Source organism: Medicago truncatula, chromosome 6, assembly GCF_003473485.1.
Source record: "Medicago truncatula cultivar Jemalong A17 chromosome 6, MtrunA17r5.0-ANR, whole genome shotgun sequence".
NCBI lineage: Eukaryota > Viridiplantae > Streptophyta > Magnoliopsida > Fabales > Fabaceae > Medicago > Medicago truncatula.
In genome coordinates this window covers 10,461,882-10,489,162 of record NC_053047.1, presented here as the reverse complement: position 1 = coordinate 10,489,162, position 27,281 = coordinate 10,461,882, and the positions used below count along the sequence as shown (strand labels likewise).

Sequence of the window (27,281 nt, the reverse complement as noted above, 5' to 3'; positions counted from 1 at the left end):
ATTTATGAAACACATAAAAGGCGAGTCCGAGAAGGTTAACACCATATAGATTTAATCGGTCAGACTTTACTTACTTCCCGATCAAACTCTGCATAATGATTGGTCATTTCCTTTGAGAATCAGAGTTAAAACAAAAAGATATATAGATTTGATTGGAAATAAATGCTATTAACAAGTGAAGCTTAAAAATATTTCCAATCATAACAACTTTCATTAATTTCAGCAATTCCATGCTACATATATGACAACACTAATGTGTTGTCAACATATAAAATAGAAATAGAAACAGAAAATTGTAAATGAATACAAACAAATGATTAAGCAAAGTCTAATTCTTCTTAAGCTGCTTTGCCAGCTGCAGTTGTAAGACCAAACCCAAACGGAAACAAAGGATCATAATGACGATCCCCAACATTCATCGGTAACTGATGGACAGTCTTAAACCATGTCCTTGAAAGCTTACCAGTAAATCCATAATCACCAAACAAAACATCAGCAACACCAGTACCTTCACTACCAGGAAGCCAAGCCGCAACGAGTCCGTCAATGTTGTGAAGAAATGGTTGTATAACAACAGGTCTTCCAGAGATTAAGACAACAACACATTTCACTGCGCCGCATACATTTTTGATTGTTTCTATTCCATGTGCAGGAAGTGTCAAATTTAAGCTGTCACCATCTGTTTCAGCATATGGTTTCTCTCCAACTACCACAATTGCATATGAAAAACCATTGGATTTTACATAGTCTTGAGTAGGTTGCTCTTTGTATTCTACCACGGTTTCTTTGTCAACTGTGTTTTTAATAGCATTCAGAATTGTAGTACCTGTATATCAATATCATTTAAGCCATGTTAACATTGTATTTTAGGAAAATCACCTAGTTGTCAATTGTAGATCGCAGAAAATAGTGGTTCATCCGTTTTAAACCACTTGAACCGGGATAAAACTAGGTTCAAACCGCCAAAACGAATGAACCGTAATTAATGCTGATTCAAGGTTCAACCAGTTAAACTTTTCAGTTCGGTTTTTGAAATACTTATTTAAACATACTTTAAGGTGATTAGTGCAATTTTTCCTTGATTTTTCGGTACAAGATAGTGTCAAACAGCGTCGAAAAAAACAACTTTGAGAAGGAATTTAATGTATACCAGTAGTCATGTTGTTTCCACTTTGTCCTTGCCATGTAATGGTCCATCCACCACATTGATTTCCTATATTATCAGCATGGCTTCCAGCAACAAGTATTTTTGGAGCCTTTTTAGGAAGAGGAAGTATCGGCTTATCAGAACTTTTACCGTTCTTCAATAGTACCAATGATTTCCTAACAGCTTCTCTAGCCAATTCTCTATGCTCCTGTCAAATCATGGTTCCAATTTAGTTTATCATTATATAAATAAATTTTGTAGGGACTAAAATCATATTTAACTCTGAGTTGATCGACTAACCGGGCTCCCGATTTGATCGGCAAGGCTGTAATCAGCTAATGGATTTTCAAATAGGCCCATAACAAACTTGACTCTCAAAATTCTCTTTACTGCATCATCAATTCTACTCATTGGTATGGCATTCTTTTTCACTAGTGAGGTTAGTCCATCGATGAATTCTGTGTAGTTCATGGGAACCATTATCTGCACCATAACAAGGTTAAGTATTATTATAAACTTCATAGTACCGAGTTCGATTCTTATTGATAGAAAAGAGGCTAATCAACCGACTTGCAAGAATCATAGTTTACCATGTCAAGACCGGCATTCACCGAGGCTTCAATTGAATATGTGTAGTTAGCATGAGGAGGTGAAGTTATCCTGTCAATTCCCTCCCAATCTGATATGGTAAAACCCTAAAGGAAAACAAAGAATTTTAAGCATATACTAATTCACAGACAATTTTAGGCTTATGTTACTATTTTACACAATCATCGAATAATATGTTGTCAACTCTTTTACAAAGACAGTGCATACAAAATAAATTCTTAATACATTTACTCATGAATATGAAAACAAAGGCTTATGAGATAAAGTATTACCCTGAAACGGAGCTTGTTCTTGAGAAAGCCGGTGACTAAATCGTGATTAGCATGCATTTTGTGTCCATTCAAGCTTGAGTAAGAGATCATGACGGTTGCGACACCCTTAATAATTGAGTTATAGTAAGCTGGCATGTGAATGCCATAGATTTGATGTCTGTTTGCAACTGTGTTATTCTCATTGATTCCTTTTGTCGTTCCACCATCACCGACAAAGTGCTTAGCACAAGCTGCAACTTTCTTGCTGCGCAAGGAAAATAACAAAATCAAACACCAACATTAAGAAAGTGCATCAAACATATATGAAACTGCAACAACATCAAGAATTCTTACCTTCCACCGACATATGGAACACCCTTTGACCAATTTGCAGGTAGGTCGCCTTGCAGTCCCGGAATTAACTCAGTCATAGATTGGACTATTTTATGATCTTCACTGTAACTTTCGTAACATCTACCCCATCTTGGATCTCTACAAACCTATATATACAAAAACATATGTCATATGGTAGAACAATATTGTCAAATAGTGGCTATATTGGCGCAACATCGCTATAGCGTAGCAGAATTTGAACAAATCGCTATTGTTCTACAGGTTATTGTCAAATAGAAGCGTTATAGCATTGCAACGTAGTAAAATCTTGATTATCTTAATTACCGCGATGCAAGGCGCGAAGACATATGGAATTCCCGTTGCTCTAGCTTCAAGAGCAGTTGCTTCACCAATTCTCCTCACTAGTTGAGGGTCCCTGCAGGTTCATAGATAAAATAACATCATCAAAATATCCACAAAAATTCTATGAATGTAAAAAATAAACAGATATGAAAATTTTCACACAAAAAATATAAGCATACCTTGTAGCTCCTAGACCAACATTGTGAGGGAAAATAGTAGCTTTATAAACATTGTTATGTCCATGAACAGCATCAATTCCATAAATCATTGGAATTCCAAGCCTAGTTGATAAAGCACCCTTTTGAAATTCATTGACAAAATCAACCCATTCATTTGCAGTAGCATTTTGCTTGGGAGTATGTCCACCACCACTTAGAATACTACCTATAAAAATAAACAAAAATATAATAAATAAATATATTCCTAAATCACACTATTTGGCATATTATAAGATTATTTTTTGAGATTTTAAAAAATAAAACATAAGTTATTTTATGTTTGTTTACTATAAAAAAATTACTTAAAAAATATCGGCATCAATCACGTCACAATCCTTGATATTGCGAGAATTAATGTTAAATCGAGTGAATGCCACATCTATTGACATTACGTTGCAAGCGCGGAGACATGAAAATCCTTTGATGTCGCAGCTTGAATTCGCGCTAGCCAACCATTTTTAAAAATCTTGTCGAAATTAAAAGATAAAATTTAAGTAGAAAATCATACCGATAAAATATTTTTTCATCACATCAGCAGAAGCAACAGTGCAATCAATCTGAACCATCTGACCAATTTTCTCTTCCAATGTCATTCTGTCCATAAGATCCTTGATTCTAGTATTCAATAGCTGTTTTGGATCTTTGTATTTGAAATTCTCAGCTTCTGCCATTGTTATCCAACAATGGAAGAGCAATAGCCCCACCAAAAATATTGAACATTTTGCCATTTCTTCCTCTCAAAACACCTTCACAATGAGATCATAACAAAATTCAATTAATGTCTCAAATTATGCAATTCAATCACATCAGAAAATTTTATTTGATCTAATTAAGAATACACATGGCCAACAAACAAAAAAAAAACAACCTTATTATGCATGAATGAAGGGAAAAAACTAAACCAATGTTTGGAAATTAAAAAAAAAAACCATAGTATATACAAAACCATTCATCAATAGATGCATGACCAATTTCAATTTTATTCATGAAATACGTTTGTAGCCAATAAACAAAAACTTAGATCTTCAACGGTCGGCTTTATGGTATATCCGATTTTACTTTTAAACCGGATGGATACAAGCCGTTTGATTAAAAGTTTATTAATATAACGACCTATAATACCATAAGCCTACCGTTGATGATTCATTTCAATAACACAAATCAATATCAAATTGAAAATTGAAAAATGTAAAAAAAAATGGTGCATACCAATGTACTAATTTGTACAAAACAATTTTTTTTGTGTGGCTCTACAATGTTGCAGAAAGAGAGTGACAGACACTAAAATGTTCTTTCCCAATAATAGTAAAAATTGTAAGTTATGAAAGTGGAAGAATGTGCTATGCTATATAGAGTATGATATGCTATATAAAGACATAAAAACGATGGGTTTAGGATCAATCCTTATCTTAATTAAATAATAAACGTTACTTTTAAAATTTAGGATTTGTTTTAAATTTTCAAATTTTACTTATCCAGTCAATTATGGATAATTTTAAACATTTTTCTTATAGGAATGTTGGAAGACCTCTAAAGAAACATGAGGATAAGAAATAATCTCGAGAGATACCTTGTGACGCCTATTTATGGTAAAAAATCTTAATTATTGTGGATAACAAAAAAATCAAATCAATAATAATATATAGATGAAATATTATAAAAACTTCCTTTTACATTCACTAAACATTTATTATTTTTTTTTCTTATAAAAAAACATTTATTATTTTTATTTTTCTTCCTTCAAAAAAAAAAATTTTTAATTTTCTATCATGGTTGAAGAACTTTGTTAGAGAATTTAGGTAGTCATCTTTCTCACCACCAAAAAGCATACTAGGACATATTTGTTATCAATTACAATAAAGTTTTTCAACATTCAATAAAATAAGAATTAAAAAAAAGTTTAAAATAATTTTGAGTAAGTTCTCTTAGGAGTGTGTATTAAATTGAGATTTCATGGAATTTTAAAAGACTTTTTAAAAATAAAAAAGTCTTATACAATCAAGATTTTTATAGAATATAAATAAATCTTGTGGTATTCAATCAAGATAATCAATATTGTTTTTCAGGCAACGAAATCTGGTGGTATTCAGATAAGATTTTTCCTAACTTATAAAATGTCTTTTGGTAGTCAAAAGTATTTAGATTTTAATAGATTCTTTTGTGGAATGAATTTTGTGAGACTTTTTAAGTTTTTTTTGGTAGTGTTACAATGTAACGGAGGAAAAAAAGGAAAAAATCTTTTTAGTTAAAAATATACATAATATGCTCAATCAACAATCTGATAGAAAACGTTGAGACTTTCATTCATAACATTTCTTGTCTCATACCACACAGACATACACACTCATACCCTCTTCTTGTTATTATTCATAAGTCCCTCTTTGATATTATTCCTTATTTTTATTTTTATTTTTTTACAAAAAACTGACATTATTCCTCGTTAACACTACATTTTAGTCTCTAAAAAAAAACACTACATTTTAGTTTTTTTTCTTTCGACGGAAGTTGTTTCTAGATGTTAAAAAAAAAAGAGTTTGTTGTTATATATATATATATATACTTGCGATTATTTCGTTGTTTTTTTTTTTCTTCCCCATAAGTGACCATTATTCTTTTAAGGCATTATTATTATTGTTATTATTTTGAGTATACTATTATAATTATTATTAATCGATAAATAATTTTATATTATAAGTTTATAATCTTTTTCATCCACCGGTCAATTTGATTTTTTTTTTTTTTTAAGAAACTAAAATGAAATTATATAACCAATCGAAAGAGCGGTCCCCAAGCACAAGGTGTGCCTAAGCAACCACTACAGAGTCATTACACAAAAGCGGAACAAAAAAAATTAGCCAATGCCCAAACAAACTAAGGGGCTTGACCACCACCTTTGGGTACCAGATACAAACTTGGCATTTTTTGCCTTCAGCCACCCTAGAGATAACAATTTGACCTTATCTAATAGACGGGAAACAACAGCAACAATATTATTGAACAGACGGTTGTTCCGTTCATTCCACACAACCCAAGTACATACAACCCAATTTGAATTTTTCTTAAAAATTCATACAATCTTTTCAAATCTTAAAATCTCATAAAGTCTGTTGAAATCTGTATTATAAATCCATTAAAATCATGTGTTCAAAATCCTGATTATAAAAAGTCATTACAAATAGTCTTTTAAAATCCAACAAAATCAATATAATCTTTTAAAATATTCTGGACTTTGTTTGCCAAAATAGTCTTTTAAAATCTCAATCCAATACACCCCCGTTATAATCCGTAACAAATGAGCACTAAATTATTAAGGGTCTTGCTAACCAGTGTCCTTTGAACACTGATTAAGGAATCTAAAAAAGAAATTTTGTCTTAAAAATATAAACGGTTACTTTTGATCAAGTAATAATTACACCACTTTTTAATAAAAACTTACTTCTTTTGGTTGCTTAACCAATGTCTTAGGGCACTGTTTAACTTTATCCTATTATTAAATATCACAGTCAGTTGTATTTTAACACGTAATAAACGAGCTTAGATGGTAAATCAAGTAATTGAACTCAAGTGGTTAATGAGTTAATTGAAGGACGAACATGTGCATGATAACTTGATTTTGATTCCTGGTTGGAACAATTCTTGACAAGACTTTACTTACCTCCCGGTTAAACTCTGGATTACAATTGTCCATTTTCCGTACGAAACATATGGTTAACGCAGCAAAAGAGCCTAGATGGTTCATTTCATGTCTAAAATGAAAGGTAATAAAGTTTTCATGTCTATCAAAATTGGCTTGGAAAAAAAATTATGATTGACTTAGCTGGAACTTCGTTGAGAATTGTCTAGATGAATGTAAGTTTCAACCTAATTTAGATCATTCATCATTGCATCTCTTCTCCAACGTACAAAATCATGTGGAATGGTGATAAAACAAAGTCTTTTTTTATCCTTCTAAAGGAATTAGGCACGGAGATTTTCTTTCCCCGTACTTGTTTCTCATTTGCATGAAGATGCTCTCTCACATTATAGGTGATCAGGTAGAGGCAATTTATTGGAAACCTATACGCGCTGGCAGTTATTGTCCCCTTCAATTTGTCACTTGCGTTTTGTTGATGATTTTCTTCCTTCTGCAAAGGCCTCCATTGAGCAAGCTTGATGTGTCTCGCATTGCCTTGATCTCTTCTGCCAAACTTCGAAGCAAAAAATTAATAGACAAAAAAACTCAGGTGTATTTTTCCACGAATGTTGACAACCATCTATGAGGGGACATTGTGTAGCATACAAGTTTTAGCCAAGTTTACAATTAGCCCGTTGAAGTGGATTGTAAGGATAATCCAGTTGAGCTATGAGAGCTACATTTTTTTTAAGAAGTCAAATTAGCATACTGAAATTGACACCAGAGATAATCAAACTTGAGACCTTGAGAGGAGGACACTCCAATTTTCTAAACCAACAGCTTCAAATCAACCTAAGTAAGTTTATGGGAATAAACTTACCCTTTGATTTGCTGATAAATGGTACCTTGGTGCTCAATTTCCGGTTTCATCCATTTTGATTTCATTCTCTATAGCAATATTTGGAAATATGTGAACCACTCAACTAATTGAAGTCTTACAAGGCCCTAATGATTGATAAATTTTGGGGTTTTCCTTAGTGTTGCTCACTAAAATCAGATTTGGAAACCATAGCTCATATTGGATCCATAAATCACGACTTTGAGGTTTAAATGAAGGTGTTAAAGGATCAAATCTCAAATCTAATATAAACATGTCCCAAACCCTTCATCAGAAGTGCATACATGGGAACATAAACTTATATGGAAGAGGATGAACGAATATGTTCCGGTATGGGTTGGCGCCCAACCACACATGTTCCACAAGGCTTCTAACGCTATGGGTCCATGGGGCCGTGGCACGAACGTGCACAGGACTGAAGGTGAACAACAAAACGGGTCCGTGACACCAATCCTCCGCACTAGAATAATGACCCATCATAAGGATCTAGACCGTTCATGATGGATCCAATGATGACTTCCTCTGATCAACTTACATGTGTCTCTTGAGGGACATGGACCAACTACACAAGGTAAAAGACCCAATAAGGCTTAACTACTATCTCCTTGGCCTATATAAGGCGAACACCAAGACCTCACAAGGTATCTCTTTTCTAAACCTAGCATCACTTCTCTCATTCACATACTGCCTTGAACGTCTAAGCATGTGCAGGTACACAACACCCCTTCGTTCCTCGGAGAGCTCCAGTCAAACACCATCAAGATCACAATCTCTCCTCCAACGGTTCATCGTCTTCTAGGTATCACCAAATCCGGGAAGAACACAATCTAAGCATCATAACTCATACTTGCCTCCAAAGATTTATTTCTTAGAACAAAAACTGTAATATCTTTTGGCATTATATTTTTAAAAACAAATATAGACTTCAAAGTCTATTTCCGAAATTCATAAAATGTAAGTTCAAGAAGGTTAATAAGGAGGTTAGAGTTCGATCTCTGCTTGCTAATAAATTCCTTTTCTCCCTAACAATTTAACCACTTACATTTCTCTAAACAAAAAACATAAATTAGATTGGAACTCAATAAGTGTAATAATTGAAGCTGAAAAATAATCCAAACATAGAAAAAATACATATCACAATACCAATGTGGTGCCAACACCTAAAGTAAAAAAAATGCAATAGTAATAAATAGCCTAAGAACACACCAAAAATGGCAAATGAAATATTTAACAAACTCAAATATTCTGAAGTAGCCTTATATGCTTCAGTTGTAAGGCCAAATCCAAATGGAAACAAAGGATCATAATGAGAATCACCAACATTCATTGGCAACTGATCAACAGTCTTAAACCATGTCCTTGGAAGTTTACCGGTAAATCCATAATCACCAAACAAAACATCGGCAACACCAGAACCTTCACTACCAGGAAGCCAAGCAACCACAAGTCCTTCAATTTTCTCAAGATATGGTTGTATAACAATAGGTCTACCGGTGATTAACACAACGACACATTTCACTCCGCTGCATACATTGTCTATCGTTTCATATCCATGTCCAGAGATTGTTAAGTTTAAGCTGTCACCATTTGTTTCAGCATATGGTGTCTCTCCAACTACCACAATTGCATATGAAAAATCATTGAATTTTACATAATCTAATGAAGGATTCTCCTCGTAGACTACCTTGGTTTCTTTGTCGACTGCGTGTTTTATAGCACTCAGAATTGGGGTACCTGTATATCAGTTAAGCAATGTTATAGCACCGCAATAATGATTATTTGACATCGTCTTGTACTAACTAGCACACGTCAGAACAATATCAATTTTTCTAAATTCCAAAATGCTATAGCGCCGCTATTGCTTCCATTTGACTACACCGAGGGAAACTACATTCACTTCCTTAATGCACGCTTAAATGGCACACACATCCCTTCCATTTTTTTAATTGAACACTTGGTATTTAAACCAATGATTTTAAAAGCTAACCAAACATCGAATCAGAAAGACCTCTGAATTATGGTTCAACTTCCTTAAGCCACGTGAATTAGGATAAAACCAAAACCGAACTGTCAAAGGTCCAAACCGTAGTTAAGGGTGGTTCAAGTTTAATCTAGTTAAACTTTCAGTTCGGATTTTAAAAAACTGATTTAATCATACTTTAAGGAGATTAATGAAAATTTTCCTTGAATTTTCGGTACAAGAAAGTGTCAAACAATAGTAGGAAAAGAAGTTGAGAAGGAATTTTATTGTATACCAGTGGTGATGTTGTTGCCACTTTGTCCTTGCCATTGAATGGTCCATCCACCACATTGATATCCTAGATTATCAGCATGACTTCCAGCAACAAGTATTTTTGAAGACTTTTTAGGAAGAGGAAGTATCGGCTTATCAACATTTTCACCATTCTTTAATAGTACCAATGATTTTCTCACCGCTTCCCTAGCCAATTCCCTATGCTCCTGTCAAATTATGTTGCCAATTTAGTTTCTCATTATGGATTTATGGTATAAGTTTTTAGGACTAAAATCATATTTAAATCCAAGATCATCGACTAACCGGGCTACCGATTTGATCGGCAAGGCTGTAATCAGCCAATGGATTTTCAAATAGGCCCATAACAAACTTCACTCTCAAAATTCTCTTCACTGCATCATCAATTCTACTCATAGGTATGACATTCTTTTTCACTAGTAAGGTTAGGCCATCGATGAATTCCGTGTAGTTAAAGGGAATCATTATCTGCATCATTAAAAGGGTAAGTATTAAAGATCATATTTTTTATGAATAAAATCAAATAAGACTAATCAACACCACCAGGATTTAGAGAAATTGGTTGGTTCCCAGAGTGTGCAAGTATTGTAAACCCTAAAATATATAAGGCTATTCAAAAGATTAGTAAAATTCATAGTTTACCATGTCAATACCGGCATTCACTCCGGCTTCAATTGAAAATGTGTAGTTAGCATGAGGAGGTGAAGTTATCCTGTCAATTCCCTTCCAATCTGATATGACAAAACCCTGCATAAAAACATAGAATTTTAAGCATATACTAATATGATGATCGATAAATAAACAATTTCAGGCTTAAGTTAATATACAATTATTTATGCTATAATATATAGTCACCTATTTTACACAGTCATAGTATAATTTATTGTTACGTCTTTTACACAGATAATTCATAAAAAATAAATTCTTGATATAATCTTTCGAAACTATGAAATCCAAGGCCTATGAGGTAAAGTATTACCCTGAAATGGAGCGTGTTCTTGAGAAAGCCGGTGACTAAATCGCGATTAGAATGCATCTTTTCTCCATTCCAGCTTGAGTATGAGACCATGATGGTTAAGACAACCTTAGTGATCGAGTTATAGTAAGCTTGCATGTGAATGCTAAACAATTCATGTCTGGTTGCAACTGTGTTATCCTCATTGATTCCTTCTGTTGTTCCACCATCACCAACAAAGTGCTTAGCACAAGCTGCAACTTTCTTGCTGTACAAGGAAATGACAAGAAAATCAGTTTTAAGTTCAAGTATGAATAGAATGATTTTGTAAGAAGGATGCAAAGTTGAATTTATAATCAAAGTAAGTTCTGAAAGTCAATAAAAGTAATTGATGAAGGCAAGATAAACATAATAGTGTAACATAGACAAATGATTGTATACGAAAAAAAAATTCAAAATTAACAATTAAATGCAGGACTATTCGTGTTTCGGTTTAGGAAGGAAACCAAACTGTTATATAGGAAACACGCATATATAAAGATGCAGCAGCATCATGATCTCTTACTTTCCAACAACATATGGAACACCATTTGACCAATTTGCAGGGAGGTCACCTTGTAATCCTGGAATTAACTCAGTCATAGCTTGGACAATTTTATGATCTTCACTATAACTTTCATAACATCTACCCCATCTTGGATCTCTACACACCTATAAATTCAAACACATATGTCATTAGGTTGAACAATATTGTCAAATATTTGCAAAAGCGGCGCAACATCGCTACTGCGTATAGCAAAATTTGAACAAATCGCTATTGTTGTGCAACACACTATTTAATACAATTTGTTGTCCAATACTAGCGCTATAGCATTGTAGCGTAGCGAAATTTGAACAAATTGTTATTTTCTACGATCGACAAAGAGCTAAGGTATAATTTTGATTATCTAAATTACCGCGATGCTAGGTGCAAAGACATATGGAATTCCAGTTGCTCTGGATTCAAGAGCGGTTGCTTCACCAATCTTCTTCACCAGTTGAGGGTCCCTGCAATTTGGGATATAAAAAATACATCATCAATACAAAGAGTCATAGTGAAAAAAAAGGCATTTTCTTTGTGTAATTAGAGACTTTTAGCAACAATTTTTACATGTTGCTTAAAAAGTGTTGCTAGAGACAACAAATGGTGTAGTGTGTCATTAGTCTATTTGATCCTCAAATTTGTCTTTCGTTAGTTAGTTTGATTCTCGAATGTGTCTTTTTTAGCCGATTTGATCCATATAATTTCAATACATTCAAAAACTATAATGACAACACCTCGCACATTCATATTAAAATTAAAAATTATAGCTTGCTTGTTTACAATAAAGTCTAATATCATAGGAAAAAGAATATAGAGTAAAAGTCAACCAAAGGAAATATTACACCATTAAAATATGAACACTTTAATAAATTAAATATATTTGATAACATCACTAAAATTATTATAGGTATGATCTTGCATTATATTATAGGTCTCAACCAGTTGTAATATTTTATTTGGATTGTGTACCTTCCCTAGACAACATGAAAGCACGTTTTGACAAATTTATAGTTGCACATATTCCATTTTTTATAACTAGTAGACAATAATAAAATCATAGTATTTCAACAGACAAGAGAAGACTTTTGAATTTGAATAAAAGAAATCAATAATAACCAAGAATTGAGAAACTATTTTCTTCCAAAAAAAGGATTTGAAGAACTTAAATTTTCACACAAAAAATATAGGCATACCTTGTAGCTCCTAAACCAACATTGTGAGGAAAAATAGTTGCGTTATAGACATTATTATTTCCATGAACAGCATCAATTCCATATATCATTGGAATTCCAAGCCTAGTTGATAAAGCACCCTTTTGAAATTCATTGATCATGTCAACCCAATCCTTTGCAGTAGCCTTTGGTTTAGGAACACTTCCTCCACCACTTAGAACACTCCCTATAAAAAATTTAAAGATAAAAAGTTAAGAAAATCCTAATTCAAATTATTTGGCATCTTAAATCAAGCAGTGACTTAGCCATCTGACCTAAATCGGTTGTCGGAATCGTTTAATATTGATGTAATGAATGTGTAATCTAAACAGTCCGACCTCAAATCAATGGTCGAGATGGATTACAACATGAAACTACGTGATACTGTTACTACAACGAATCCATATGCAACCTCAATTAAAATTTCATTGCAGGCATGGAGATAAAAAGAAAAAACTTAGTGAATTTCCTTATGTTCATTTTGCAGCTCAAATGAACAATAACAAATTTTTTTGAAAATCTAGTTTAAAAGATAAAAAAAATTTAGCAAATAAATCTTACCAATGAAGTACTTGTTCATTACTTCGGCAGAAGCAACACCGCGTTCAATCTGAACCATCTGACCAATTTTCTCTTCCAAAGTCATCCTGTCAATAAGATCCTTGATTCGAGTATTCAACGGCTGCTTTGAATCTTTGTATCTCAAATGCTCCGCTTCTGCCATTGCTACCCAACAATGGAAGAGCACTAGCCCGGCCACCAAAGAGATTGCACCTTTGACCATTTCTCCCTCTCAAAACAACTACAGAATAAGATCACAAACAACTTCAAATTATTCATAAACATGTTCTAGAGAAAACAAAACAATGTTCTAGAAAAGACACATGCCAAAATCCAAATGAAAAAAGTTCTAGAGAAGAAGGGACAAGACATAAACATGTCCAATAACAAATAATGAAAATAAGCAACTAAACCAATGTTTGGTAATTAAAAAACATCATGGAAAACAAAACCATTCATAAAATAGTTCTAGACCCATTTCTAGTTTGGTCATGAAATTTATTTGCAATCAACCAATAAACAAAAACTTCGATCCTCAGCAATCGGCTTGATCATATATCCGACTTTCCAATAAAGTTGGATGGATGGAGGACGTTAGATGAAAAGTTTATTAATCTAACGGCCCGTAATACCATGAAGCCGACCACTGCTAATTCATATCAACAATCAACAACAGAAATAGAATTTACAAGAATAAAATGTAACAAAAAAAAAAAAAATTGCCTACCAATTTACAAGTTTGAGTTTATGGCAAACAAACTTTTTATGTGGCACTACAATGTTACAGAAAAAAGGAGAGACAAAATGTGTACTTTTCATAGAATAATAAAAAGGCAAAGTATGAAAGTGGAAGAATGTGAATATTTGTAAAGTAGTTGTAAGAGTGTGACATATAAATAGACAAACAAAAAAAAATAGTCAACGATGGAACATGTGATTATGATCCATTCTGATCTCAATTAAATAAATAATTAACAACGTTACTTTTAATTTTTGTTTTGTTTATGATTGTTCAAATTTAATGATCAAATCACGTATGGATAGTTTTAAAATATATTTTCAATTGTAGTAGTGATTATTACATAATTGTTTCATCCATTTTGATTCGGTGATAAATGGTACATTAGAGCTCAATTTCATGTTTCATCCATTTTGATTTCATTCTCTATAGCAATATTTTGAAATTTGTGAACCACTCAACTAATTGTAGCCTTACCAGGCCCTAATGATAGTTTAAGTAATTAGAATCCCTACACTTGAGAGATTCTATTTTTTGTCTCATATCAACATCTCTCCTCCAACGGTTAGTTGTATTTTTTGTGGTCTTACTAAATCCGGTAAGATCACAATCTAAGCATCATAACTCATACTTGCCTCCTAAGATTTATTTCTTAAAACAAAAACTACATTATCTTTTGGCATTATTTTTTTTTTAAAAACAAATATAGACTTTCAAAGTCTCTTTCCGAAATTCATAAAATGTAAGTTCAAGAAGGTTAACATCGGATAGATTTGATCTTGAAGGTGTAGCTCAGTAATATAAGTGAGAACATCGAAAAAGTATTCATAAGGAGGTTAGAGTTCGATCTCCGCCGTTAACAATTTTCTAACCACTTACATTTGTCTAAACAAAAAACATATAAATTTAATTGGAACTCAATAAGTTTAACAATTAAAGCTGATTTTTTTTTTCAAACATAGTATATGAAAATACCAATTTGGTACTAACATCTAATGTAGAAAAAAATACAATAGTAATAAATAGCCTAAGAACACAAAAAATGCTAAATGATTTAACAAAATCTAATATTCTGAAGTAGCCTTATGAGCTTCAGTTGTAAGACCAAATCCAAATGGAAACAAAGGATCATAATGAGAATCACCAACATTCATTGGTAACTGATCAACAGTCTTAAACCATGTCCTTGGAAGTTTACCGGTAAATCCATAATCACCAAACAAAACATCGGCAACACCAGAACCTTCACTACCAGGAAGCCAACCAGCCACAAGTCCTTCAATTTTCTCAAGATATGGTTGTATAACAATAGGTCTACCGGTGATTAACACAACGACACATTTCACTACACCGCATACATTGTTTATTGTTTCATATCCTTGTCCAGAAATTGTTAAGTTTAAGCTGTCACCATTTGTTTCAGCATATGGTGTCTCTCCAACTATCACAATTGCATATGAAAAATCATTGGATTTTACATAGTCTAATGAAGGATTCTCCTCGTAGAATACCTTGGTTTCTTTGTCGACTGCGTTTTTTATAGCACTCAGAATTGGAGTACCTGTATATTAGTTAAGCAATGTTAACATTGTATGTTATGAATATCAGTACTGTCAATTGTAAATCGCGGAAAATAGCTGTTTTGTATACCAGTGGTGATGTTGTTGCCACTTTGTCCTTGCCATTGAATGGTCCATCCACCACATTGATATCCTAGATTATCAGCATGACTTCCAGCAACAAGTATTTTGGAAGCCTTTTTAGGAAGAGGAAGTATCGGCTTATCAACATTTTCACCATTCTTTAATAGTACCAATGATTTCCTCACCGCTTCCCTAGCCAATTCCCTATGCTCCTGTCAACACCAAACATTTTAAACGATCTTACGATTACTATTGATTGACAGTGTAAGCTCTGAGCTGATCGACTAACCTGGCTCCCGAGCTGATCGGCAAGGCTGTAATCAGCCAATGGATTTTCAAATAGGCCCATAACAAACTTGACTCTCAAAATTCTCTTCACTGCATCATCAATTCTACTCATAGGTATGACATTCTTTTTCACTAGTAAGGTTAGGCCATCAATGAATTCAGTGTAGTTATGGGGAATCATTATCTGCATCATTACAAGGGTAAATATTAAAGATTATATTTTTTATGAATAAGACTAATCAACACCACCGGGATTCGGTGCAAGTGGTTGGTTCACAGAATGTGCAAGTATTGTAAACCTTAAAATTCCGAGTTCAATTCCTAATAATAATAAAAAATATACAGCTATTCAAAAGACTAGTAAAAAACATAGTTTACCATGTCAATACCGGCATTCACTCCGGCTTCAATTGAAAATGTGTAGTTAGCATGAGGAGGTGAAGTTATCCTGTCGATTCCCTCCCAATCTGATATGACAAAACCCTGCATTAAAACATCCAATTTTAAGCATATACTAATATGATGATTGATAAACAAACAATTTTAGGGTTAAGTTAATATACAATTATTTATGCAATAATATATTGCCACCTATTTTACACCGTCATCCTATAATTTATTGTCACGTTTTTTATACATATAGTGCATACAAATTAAACTCTTGATGCAATCAAAGGCTTATGTTATGAGGTAAAATATTACCTTGAAACGGAGCGTGTTCTTAAGAAAGCCGGTGATTAAATCGCGATTAGCATGCATCTTTTCTCCATTCCAGCTTGAGTATGAGACCATGACGGTTAAGACACCCTTAATGATTGAGTTATAGTAAGCTGGCATGTGAATGCTAAACAATTCATGTCTGTTTGCAACTGTGTTATCCTCATTGATTCCTTTTGTTGTTCCACCATCACCGACAAAGTGCTTAGCACAAGCTGCAACTTTCTTGCTGTACAAGAAAATGAGAACAAAATCAAACACCAACACTTAGACGAATTTTATCATTATTCATGTCATAGGAAAGCCAAAACATCATTTTAAGTTCAAGATATGAATAAAACTACGAAGCACGGACACTCCTCAGATTAGGGGTGTCCTGAATCGATTTGGTAAAAAGGTTTGGGCCACCTACAACGTGGTTTCAAACCGAACCAGAACTACCTTTACAACAAATCAAACTATACTTTTTCGAACCAAACTGTATCAAATTGTTATTATTAACGGATAATTAATACTGTTGATTAAATACCAATTATTATGACTGTTTGAAAAAACCAAAACGCAAACCAAATCACACAAAAAAGAACTAAATTGGTTCAATTCAATTTTCCGGTCACAGTCGATTCTCATATGTAATTAGACAGAAGACATGCATATATAAAACTGCAACAGCATCGTGAATTCTTACTTTCCAGCAACATATGGAACACCATTTGACCAATTTGCAGGGAGGTCACCTTGAAGTCCTGGAATGATCTCAGTCATAGCTTGAACTACTTTATGATCTTCACTATAACTTTCATAACATCTACCCCATCTTGGATCTCTACACACCTTTAAATTCAAACACATATGTCATAAGGTTGAATGATATTGTCAAATATTGGCAAAAGCGGCGCAACATTGTGGTCCATAGTAGCGAAATTTGAACAAATTGCTATTGTTGTGCCACACACTATTTAATACAAAGTGTTGTCACATAGTATATTGTAGCGTAGCGAAATTTGAACAAATTGTTATTTTCTGTGATTGACAAATAGGTTAGGTATTTCGATTATCTTAATTACCGCAATGCAAGGCGCAAAGACATATGGAATTCCAGTTGCTCTGGATTCAAGAGCAGTTGCTTCACCAATCTTCTTCACTAGTTGAGGGTCCCTGCAAGTTAGGATATAGAAAATCTATCATCAATACAAAGAGTTATAGTGAAAAAAGCTTTTTCTTTGTGTAATTAACTTTCATTCGATCAACATGTCATTAGTCAGTTTGATCCTCAAATTTATATTTTGTTAGTTAATTTGATTCTCGAATGTGTCCTTTGTTAGTCGATGTGATCTTCAAAATTATTAACAAAAGACACACTTAAGGATATTATTATTATTATACATTTAACTATAATGACAACGCCTCACACATTCATACCTAAAAGACTGCTTGCTCGTTTACAATAAAGTCTAATATCATAGGAAAAAGAACATAGAGTAAAAGACAATCAAAGTAAATTTTACAACATTAATCCAAACCCAAAATGTCCTGTCCATTTACCTAAAACAATTAAAATATGAATACTTTAGTAAATTAAATATATTTGTTTGTACCAAAATATATATATATATATATATATATATATATATATATATATATATATATATATTTGATAACATCACTAAAAATCATAAGGGTAAGATCTTGCATTATATTATAGGTCTCTCAACCACATGTAATTTTTTATTTGGATTGCGTACCTTCCATAGCCAACATGAAAGCACGTTTTTGACAAAGTATTGGTTGCATGTATTTTTTTTTCTTTCTTTTCCATAACTAGTTGATAAAATCATACTATATTTTTTATAATATTTAACACACAAGAGAAGACCTTTGAATTTGAATACAAGAAATCATCAATAATCAAAGAATTGAAAACCAAAGTTTTCACACAAAAAAAATATAAGTATACCTTGTAGCTCCTAAACCAACATTGTGAGGAAAAATAGTAGCTTTATAGACATTATTATTTCCATGAACAGCATCAATTCCATATATCATTGGAATTCCAAGCCTAGTTGATAAAGCACCCTTTTGAAATTCATTGATCATATCAACCCAATCCTTTGCAGTAGCCTTTGGTTTAGGAACACTTCCTCCACCACTTAGAACACTCCCTATAGAAAATTAAAGTTAAAAATTAAAAAAAAATCCTAATACAAACTATTTGGCATCTTAAATCATGCAGTTACTTAGCCATCTGACCTAAATCGATGGTCAGAATCGTTTAATACTGATATACTAAATGTGTAATTTAAACTGTCTGATCTCAAATCAATGGCCGATATGGATTACAAAATGAAACTGCAACGAATCCATATGCATCCTCAATTTAAATTACATTGCATGCATGGAGATAAAAAGCAAAAACTTAGGTGAATTTCCTTATGTGCATTTCACAGCTAAAATATGCACTAACAATTATTTTTGAAAATCTAGTTTAAGAGGAAAAAAATTTAGGAAACAAATCTTACCAATGAAGTAGTTGTTCATTACTTCAGCAGAAGCAACATTGCGTTCAATCTGAACCATCTGACCAATTTTCTCTTCCAAAGTCATCCTGTCGAGAAGATCCTTGATTCGAGTATTCAATGGCTGCTTTGAATCTTTGTATCTCAAATGCTTAGCTTCTGCCATAGCTACCAAGTAGTGCAAGAGCACAAGCCCCACCAAAAACATTGTACTTTTGGCCATTTCTACCTCTCAAAACAACTTCAAAATAAGATCACAACAATGTTCTAGAGATAAACATGCATGTTCAATAACAAATCAAGCATCCTTATCATACCATTAATGAATACAAAACCATTCATAAAATAGTTAGACCCATTTCAATTTTAGTCATGAAGTTTATTTGCAACCAATAAACAAAAAATTTGATCCTCAACGGTCGGCTTTATTGTATATCCGTCTTTCCTATAAAGTCGGACGGATGCAGGCCGTTAGATGCAAATTTTATTAATCTAACGGTTTGTAGTACCATGAAGCTGACTACTGCTGATTCATTTCAACAATCAACAACAGAAATAAATATTGAATTGAATTTTTTTTTTGTCAGTATATTAAATTGAAAATTTACAAGTATAAAATATAACAAAAAAAATTGCATACCAATTTACAAGTTTTATGGCTAACAAACTTTTATGTGGCACTTCAATGTTACACAAGAAAGGAGAGACAAAATGTGTACTTTTCAAAGAATAATAAAAAGGCAAAGTTTGGAAGTTGAAGAATGTGAATATTTGTAAAGTAGTTGTAAGATTGTTACATATAAATAGACAAAAAAAAAATAGTCAATCATGCAGGCTGTTATGGTTTGAAGACGCGACGTTTATGTTCCATCCTTATCTTAATTAAACAATTAACAATAACAACGTTACTTTTAATTTTGGTTTTGTTTATAATTGGTCAAATTTAATGATCAAATCTAGTATGGATAGTTTTAAAATATATATATTCAATTGTAGTGATGATTACGTTTCTTTTAAGAGATAAGTTTCAAATCAAATAGATAATATTGGAATTTGTCCAAGTGACTAGGCACAATGACAATGGTGAATGAACTCCACAAAAGTACATGAATCGTTTGGGAGAATCAGAGTTTGATTTGTGGAACAAATCTTGACCACTTTACATATTTCTCGTCCGAATTTAACATCCCTCCTCAAGACGGAATAAATGTTAATTGTTCCAAGCTTGTCCTGCAAGATATTGAATGGATCTAGATGCAAAAGACTTTGTCAAAATATCAGCAACTTGGTCTTTTGAGGATATTGGTAGCAAGTGAATTACTCCTACCTGCACTTTGTCCCTTATTACATGACAGTCAATTTCAATGTGTTTAGTTCTTTCATGGTTCACATGATTTGCTTCTATATAATATATAGTGAAAATTTGTTATCACAATATAGAATGATAGGTGTGGTATGTGCTATAAGTAAATCCTGCAGTAAGTAAATCAACCACTGTCCTTCACATGTAGCTTGTAACAAAGCTCTATACTCAACTTGTGATAGATGTGCCAAGGAAAAAGCAAAATCCAGTTGTTGATCTTCTGTTATTTGGACATGCCCCCAATTTGAATCAAAGAATCATTTAAGTGTTAATGGCGAGAATGAACTGAAAAATAACCCTTGACCAGGATTATTCTTGAGAAATTTGAAAACATATATACCATCTAACATATGCTCATTTGTCGGAGCTTCTAAAAATTGAATAAGTTTGCTTACGACCTAAGAAATCTCTGGTCGGGAGTAAGTTAAGTATAGAAGTATACCAATGAGTCTTCTGTATGCAGTTGGTTCAGATAGAAGTTCTCTAGAAGCTTTTTGTAATTGAAGTTATGGTTGCATAAGAGTAGAACAAGGTTTAGTGCTTAGAAGCCTAGTGTCTTGAAGTAAATCAAGAGTATATTTTCTTTGACACAAAGTAATAACAGTATGTGATCTTGCAACTTTAAAGCCTAAAAAATATTTGAGAACTCTCCTAGGTCTTTGATGTTGAATTTCTTATATAGCATGGTCTTAATATGTTGAATTTTATCAGCATTTGTCCCTCCTAAGACCAAATCATATGCCCAACCACACATATGTTCCACATGGCTTCTCACACTATGGGTCCATGTGGCCATGGCACGAACACACACGAGATTGTGGCACGAGAATTAGAATCCCTACACTTGAGACTTAAATTTTATCTATTGTCACTAGAATCTATTTTACTGTCTCATATCACCATCTCTCCTCCAACGGTTCGTTGTCTTATAGGTCTTGCCAAATCCATTAAGATCACAATCTAAGCATCACAACTCATACTTGTCTCCTAAGATTTAATTCTTAAAACAAAAACTGTAATATCTTTTGGAATTATATTTTTAAAAACAAATATAGACTTTCAAAGAAGGTTAACACAAAATAAGAAGGTTAGAGTTCAATCTTCACTGTTGCAGACACTTTTAAGATATGTTCAATCACTTTTTAAGTCCGTCCAACGGATCTTAAAAATGCCAGCGACAGTTACTGGCCGCTGAAATATATCGAACGACAGTTAACTGCCGTTGGTATAAGGGAATGAGCCATTCCATAAGTGAGAAGAGTAATTTTCTTTCTCTTCACCCTAACAATTTAACCACTAACATTTTTTTTGTTACATTAACCACTAACATTTGTCTAAAGAACAAACATATAAACTTGATTGGAACTCAATAAGTTTAACAATTGAAGCTGAAAAATATTTCAAACATAGTATATCACAATACCAATGTGGTACCAACATCTAATGTAAAAAAAATACAATAGTAATAAATAGCCTAAGAGCACACCAAAAATGCTACATTATTTAACACCATAACCTTATGAGCTTAAACCGAATCCAAATGGAAACAAAGGATCATAATGAGAATCACCAACATTCATTGGCAACTGATCAACAGTCTTAAACCATGTCCTAGCAAGCTTACCAGTAAATCCATAATCACCAAACAAAACATCAGCAACACCAGTACCTTCACTACCAGGAAGCCAAGCAGCAACGAGTCCGTCAATTTTGTTAAGATATGGTTGTATGGCAACAGGTCTACCAGTGACTAACACAACGACACATTTCACTCTGCCGCATACATTGTTTATTGTTTCTGTTCCGTTACCGGAAATTGTTAAGTTCAAGCTGTCGCCATTTGTTTCAGCGTATGGTGTCTCTCCAACTACCACGACTGCATACGAAAAATCATTGGATTTTACGTAGTCTAGTGAAGGATTCTCCTCATAGACTACCTTGGTTTCTTTGTCAACTGTGTTTTTTATAGCACTCAGAATTGTGGTACCTGTATCAGTTCAACGATGTTAAAAATATATGTTAGGAATATATTGCATTCGCTGAAGCACAAACAAGGACACTGGACACGACACTGACTATAGAAAATTAAAATGATTGAATGTAACAATATGTGTCGGTCAGTGTCAGACAGTGACATATTTGACATCAGACACGCCTTCAATCTAAAATGGATATGAGTGCAATTGTTGCTTGTATTTTTGGTGCAAGATAGTATCAAACAATAGTGGGAGAAAAGTGAAGGATGTTATAGTATACCACTAGTGATGTTGTTGCCACTAAGTCCTTGCCACTGAATGGTCCATCCACCACATTGATATCCTAGATTATCAGCATGACTTCCAGCAACGAGTATTTTTGGAGCCTTTTTAGGAAGAGGAAGAAGCGGCTTATCAGCATTTTCACCATTCTTTAATAGTACCAATGATTTCCTCACAGCTTCCCTAGCCAATTCCCTATGCTCCTGTCAAATTATGTCGCCAATTTAGTTTCTCATTATGGATTTATGGTATAAGTTTTTCGGACTAAAATCATATTTAAATCGAAGCTCATCGACTAACCTGGCTCCCGAGTTGATCGGTAAGGCTGTAATCTGCCAATGGATTTTCAAATAGTCCCATAACAAACTTGACTCTCAAAATTCTCTTCACTGCATCATCAATTCTACTCATAGGTATGGCATTGCTTTTCACTAGTAAAGTCAAGCCATCTATGAATTCTGTGTAGTTAAAGGGAATCATTATCTGCAGCATCACAAGAACATGTATTAAATATCATACATTCTATGCAAAATCGATTAAATCTAATCAACACCGCTGGAGTCTAGTGCAAGTAGTTGGTGCGCAGGGTGTGTGAATGTTGTAAATTTAGGGTACTGAATTGGATTCCTAATCATAAAAAAAAGCTTATCGGAAGACTTGCAAGAATCATAGTTTACCATGTCAATACCGGCATTCACTCCAGCTTCAATTGAATAGGTGTAATTAGCATGAGGCGGGGAAGTTATCCTGTCAATTCCCTCCCAATCTGATATGACAAAACCCTGCATGAAAACATATAATTTTAGGCGTATACTAATATGATGATTGATAAACAAACAATTTTAGGCCTATGTTAATTCACAATTTTAATTTCTATGCATTTAGTGTAAGATTATTTTACACAATTATCGACTAATATATTGTCACCTTTTCTACAAAGTCAGTTAACACAAATTAAATTCTTAATATATAATCATTTGTAATTATGAAATCAAAGGCTTGCGGGGTAAAGTTTTACCCTGAAACGAAGTGTGTTCTTGAGAAAACCGGTGATTAAATCGCGATTAGCGTGCATTTTTTCTCCGTTCCAGCTTGAGTAAGACACCATGATGGTTGACACGCCTTTAATAATTGAGTTATAGTAAGCTGGCATGTGAATGCTAAGCAATTCATGTCTGGTTGCGACTGTGTTATTCTCATTGATTCCTTTTGTTGTTCCACCATCACCAACAAAGTGCTTAGCACAAGCTGCAACTTTCTTGCTGCGCAAGAAAAATAACAAAATCAAACACCAACATTAAGACAGTGCATCAAATCTATGAAATTTAATATTTTATTTGATCATTTCTTACCTTCCACCAACATATGGAACACCCTTTGACCAATTTGCAGGTAGGTCACCTTGCAGCCCTGGAATTAACTCGGTCATAGATTGGACTATTTTATGATCTTCGCTATAACTTTCATAACATCTACCCCATCTTGGATCTCTACACACCTATACAAACATATTATATGTTACAAAGTAGAACAGTGTTGTTCAACGCTATAAAGAAATCGCCATTGTTCTCTAATACGCTATCTAATACAAAGTGTTGTTAAATAGCAACACTATAGCATAGTAGCATTGCGGAATTTGAACAAACTTTCAATTGACAAATAAGTGAGGTATAATTTTGATCAACTTAATTTTTACCGCAATGCAAGGCGCGAAGACATATGGAATTCCAGTTGCTCTAGCTTCAAGAGCAGTTGCATCACCAATCTTCTTCACTAGTTGAGGGTCCCTGCAAGTTTACAATAAAGTCTCAAACATCATAGGAAAAAGACAACCAAAGATAATTTACCTAGAACAATTAAAATACAAAATGTCATGTTCATTTTACTATAGGTCTAAACATTCTAAACACAAAATGTCATGTTCATTTACCTAAAACAATTAAAGTATCAATACTTCCATAAATTAAATATATTTGATAAGATCTTGCATGACACTATAGGTCTCCACCATCTGTAATTGTTTATTTATTTTATAATTTTTAATTTGGACTGTCTACCTTCCCTAGAAAACATGAAATCACGTTTGGACAAAGTTTTAAATAATCATACCATTTTCTCATAATATTTCAACACACAAGACAAGATCTTGAGTACAAGAAATCATTAATAATCAAGAATTGAAAAACTAAAATTTTCACACACAAAAATAAATAAGCATACCTTGTAGCTCCTAGACCAACATTGTGAGGAAAAATAGTAGCTTTATATACATTATTATTTCCATGAACAGCATCAATTCCATAAATCATTGGAATTCCAAGCCTAGTTGATAAAGCACCCTTTTGAAATTCATTGATCATATCAACCCAATCCTTTGCAGTAGCCTCTGGCTTAGGAACACTTCCACCACCACTTAGAATGCTACCTATAAAAACAAACAAACCAAACAAAGTATAACTATATTTCTAATTCACACCCGTTTAACTAAAATTGTTGGCTAGCGCAGGCGCTAGCCAACAATTTTAAAGACTTGTCTAAGTTAAAAGACAGAATTTCAGAAGAAAAGCTTACCAATATAATACTTTTTCATCACATCAGCGGAAGCAACGCTGCGATCAATCTGAACCATCTGACCGATTTTCTCTTCCAAAGTCATCCTGTCAACAAGATCCTTGATTCGAGTATTCAATGGCTGCTTTGGATCTTTGTATCTCAAATGCTCAGCTTCTGCCATAGCTACCAAGCAGTGCAAGAGCACAAGCCCCACCAAAAAATGTGAACCTTTTGCCATTTCTTCCTCTCAAAACAACCTCACAAAGAAATCACAACAAAATTCAAAGTCTCAAATTATGATATAAATACAATCAATCATAAACATGTTCTAGAAAGACAAAACAATGTTCTAGAGAAGACACAGAGCAAAATCCAAATGAAAAGTTCTAGAGAAGACAAGGGAAAAAGACATAAACATGCATGTCCATTAACAAATCAAACATCCTTATCATATTATTAATGAAAATAAACAACTAAACCAATGTTTGGTAATTAAAAAACATCATAGAATACAAAACCATTCATCAAATAGTGCTAGCGCCTAGACCCATTACAATTTTAGTCCTGAAATTTATTTTCCACCAATAAACGAAAACTTCGATTCTCAACAGTCGGCTTTAAGATATATCCGACTTTATTGTATCAGGTCGGATGGATGCAAGCCGTTAGATTAAAAGTTTATTAGTCTAATGGCGCAATATCATAACGCCGACCATGATGATTCATTTCAACAACACAAATCAATATAAAATTGAAAATTAAAAAGTATAAAATGTAACAAAAAAAATAAAATGGTGCATACCAATTTACTAGTTTGAGTTTGTACAAAACAAACTTTTTTGTGACTCTGCAATGTTAAGAAATCACAAAATGTGTACTTTTCAAAGAATACTTAAAAGGCAAAGTATGGAAGTGGAAGAATGTGAATATTTGTATAAAGTAGGAGTAAGAGTGTGACATATAAATAGACACAAAAAGAGAGTCTACGATGCTAGCTGTTGTGGTTTGAAAAGGCGGGGTTTATGGTCCATTCTTATCTCAATTAAATAAGACCAACGTTACGAATCCCCTCAAAAAATATAAAAATGTTATTTAATTTTGGATTTGTATATAATTTTCAAAATGATTGAAATTTGGATCAAGTGTGGATGGTTTTAAAATATTTTTTCAACTATTGTGATGATTACGTTAGTTTGTTCTTTTTAAGAGAAGTTTTTTTTTTTTTTTTAATCGAATTCAAGTTCTCTATAACAATTTGTCGTAGGGGAGCTCATTAATCAATTGAGCTAAATCATTTGATAGAGGAAATGAGTTTCTATTCAAACGGATAATCCTTTTATTTTTTGAGTAAAGAGAGAGAAAATGAAAATTAACAATGACGAGATGAGGATGAGAGAGAAGAAAATGACTAGATAAACACATAAAGTGAAGTCGATTATTCAAATTCGATAATATTGTAGGAAAATAGCGGGATAAACTTCCTTGTTAAGGGCTCTCTCGTAAATGAATGTAAACTAACCAGTTCTCATTTTAATCATGTTGTTTTTGCTCATATTAGATGAGAAGTTGTTTTTGCTCAGATTAGATGAGAAGTTAATCAAACGGCTCATTATTTAGCTAAGTTTGCAATTGATATCTCATCAGATTTTATTTGGATTGAAGAAACTCCTCCTTATATTGACACGGTTGTGGCTTTTGATATGATGTCCAGCTCTTTTGATTGATTTTAGTTGGCCTTTCAGATCATCTGGTTGATGTGACTTCAAAATGATATTCATTCATTCAAATAACCCACATCAACCAGATGATCTGAAAGGCCAACTAAACATGCTTGAAAAAGCCCTCTAACATTCCAATTGAGCTAAATGATCTTGAAATGAACCCTGAAAAACCGTTGCAAACACAGGCCAATTTGCGATCAACAACCAAAGCCTACCATAAAAATCACATCTTACAAACATGCTCATTGTATTCTTTCTAAAAGAATATTAGGTGGAATATTTGGAAAAACAAAAAAAAAAAAAAAAGAATTTAGGTAGAACATATGTATTGTTTTTTAAAGAGGTAGAATTTTACCACCATTAAATTTCCTAGCACACTTATGATAGCAAATCTTAGATTTTCTTTGTAGTGAGTATTAATTTACATGAATGGATTATCGAATACTCAAGATCACTTGAGTGAGATAAT

At 33.1% G+C, this 27,281-nt stretch overlaps 2 protein-coding genes across 7 annotated transcripts; both read right to left on the bottom strand.

Moving 5' to 3' along the window:
- Positions 1 to 338: 338 nt before the first annotated feature.
- Positions 339 to 3,592, bottom strand: LOC25495861 (beta-glucosidase BoGH3B). Its single transcript, XM_039826906.1, has 9 exons — positions 3,430 to 3,592; positions 2,883 to 3,087; positions 2,686 to 2,776; positions 2,362 to 2,507; positions 2,029 to 2,272; positions 1,718 to 1,842; positions 1,448 to 1,685; positions 1,151 to 1,355; positions 339 to 826 (listed from the first exon to the last, which is right to left on the bottom strand). The coding sequence occupies exons 1-9, from the start codon at positions 3,590 to 3,592 to the stop codon at positions 339 to 341; spliced, it is 1,905 nt and encodes a 634-aa protein (XP_039682840.1).
- A 4,906-nt stretch (positions 3,593 to 8,498) lies between these two features.
- On the bottom strand, positions 8,499 to 25,857 carry LOC25495860 (beta-glucosidase BoGH3B). 6 transcript variants are annotated; one of them, XM_039835169.1, is made up of 11 exons: positions 25,610 to 25,857; positions 25,110 to 25,335; positions 24,923 to 24,963; positions 18,359 to 18,522; positions 17,469 to 17,559; positions 17,090 to 17,235; positions 16,387 to 16,630; positions 16,063 to 16,167; positions 15,686 to 15,868; positions 15,404 to 15,608; positions 14,640 to 15,314 (listed from the first exon to the last, which is right to left on the bottom strand). In XM_039835169.1, the coding sequence occupies exons 1-11, from the start codon at positions 25,610 to 25,612 to the stop codon at positions 14,818 to 14,820; spliced, it is 1,905 nt and encodes a 634-aa protein (XP_039691103.1). In that variant the 5' UTR covers positions 25,613 to 25,857; the 3' UTR covers positions 14,640 to 14,817. The 6 variants fall into 6 exon arrangements, with proteins under 6 accessions (XP_013451568.1, XP_024642041.1, XP_039691103.1 ...); XM_013596114.3 differs by lacking the exons at positions 14,640 to 15,314; positions 15,404 to 15,608; positions 15,686 to 15,868; ... (6 more) ...; positions 25,110 to 25,335; positions 25,610 to 25,857 and adding exons at positions 8,499 to 9,166; positions 9,688 to 9,892; positions 9,990 to 10,172; ... (5 more) ...; positions 13,015 to 13,255; positions 13,742 to 13,890; XM_013596112.3 differs by lacking the exons at positions 24,923 to 24,963; positions 25,110 to 25,335; positions 25,610 to 25,857 and adding exons at positions 18,921 to 19,158; positions 19,558 to 19,714 and having other exon boundaries at positions 18,359 to 18,563.
- Between the last annotated feature and the right edge of the window lie 1,424 nt (positions 25,858 to 27,281).

Bases quoted from the DNA above. Each gene is read 5' to 3' on its own strand.
- LOC25495861 (XM_039826906.1), bottom strand. From the start codon at position 3,592: ATGGCAGAAGCTGAGAATTTCAAATACAAAGATCCAAAACAGCTATTG. The intron at 2,273-2,361 runs GTAAGAATTCTT...TTCCTTGCGCAG, and splicing joins GTTCCATATGTCGGTGGAAG to CAAGAAAGTTGCAGCTTGTG. The intron at 827-1,150 runs GTATACATTAAA...ATTGATATACAG, and splicing joins TGGAAACAACATGACTACTG to GTACTACAATTCTGAATGCT.
- LOC25495860 (XM_013596114.3), bottom strand. From the start codon at position 13,237: ATGGTCAAAGGTGCAATCTCTTTGGTGGCCGGGCTAGTGCTCTTCCAT. The intron at 11,371-11,615 runs GTAATTTAGATA...TTGAATTTATAG, and splicing joins TCTTTGCACCTAGCATCGCG to GTGTGTAGAGATCCAAGATG. The intron at 9,893-9,989 runs GTTAGTCGATGA...ATAATTTGACAG, and splicing joins CCGATCAAATCGGTAGCCCG to GAGCATAGGGAATTGGCTAG.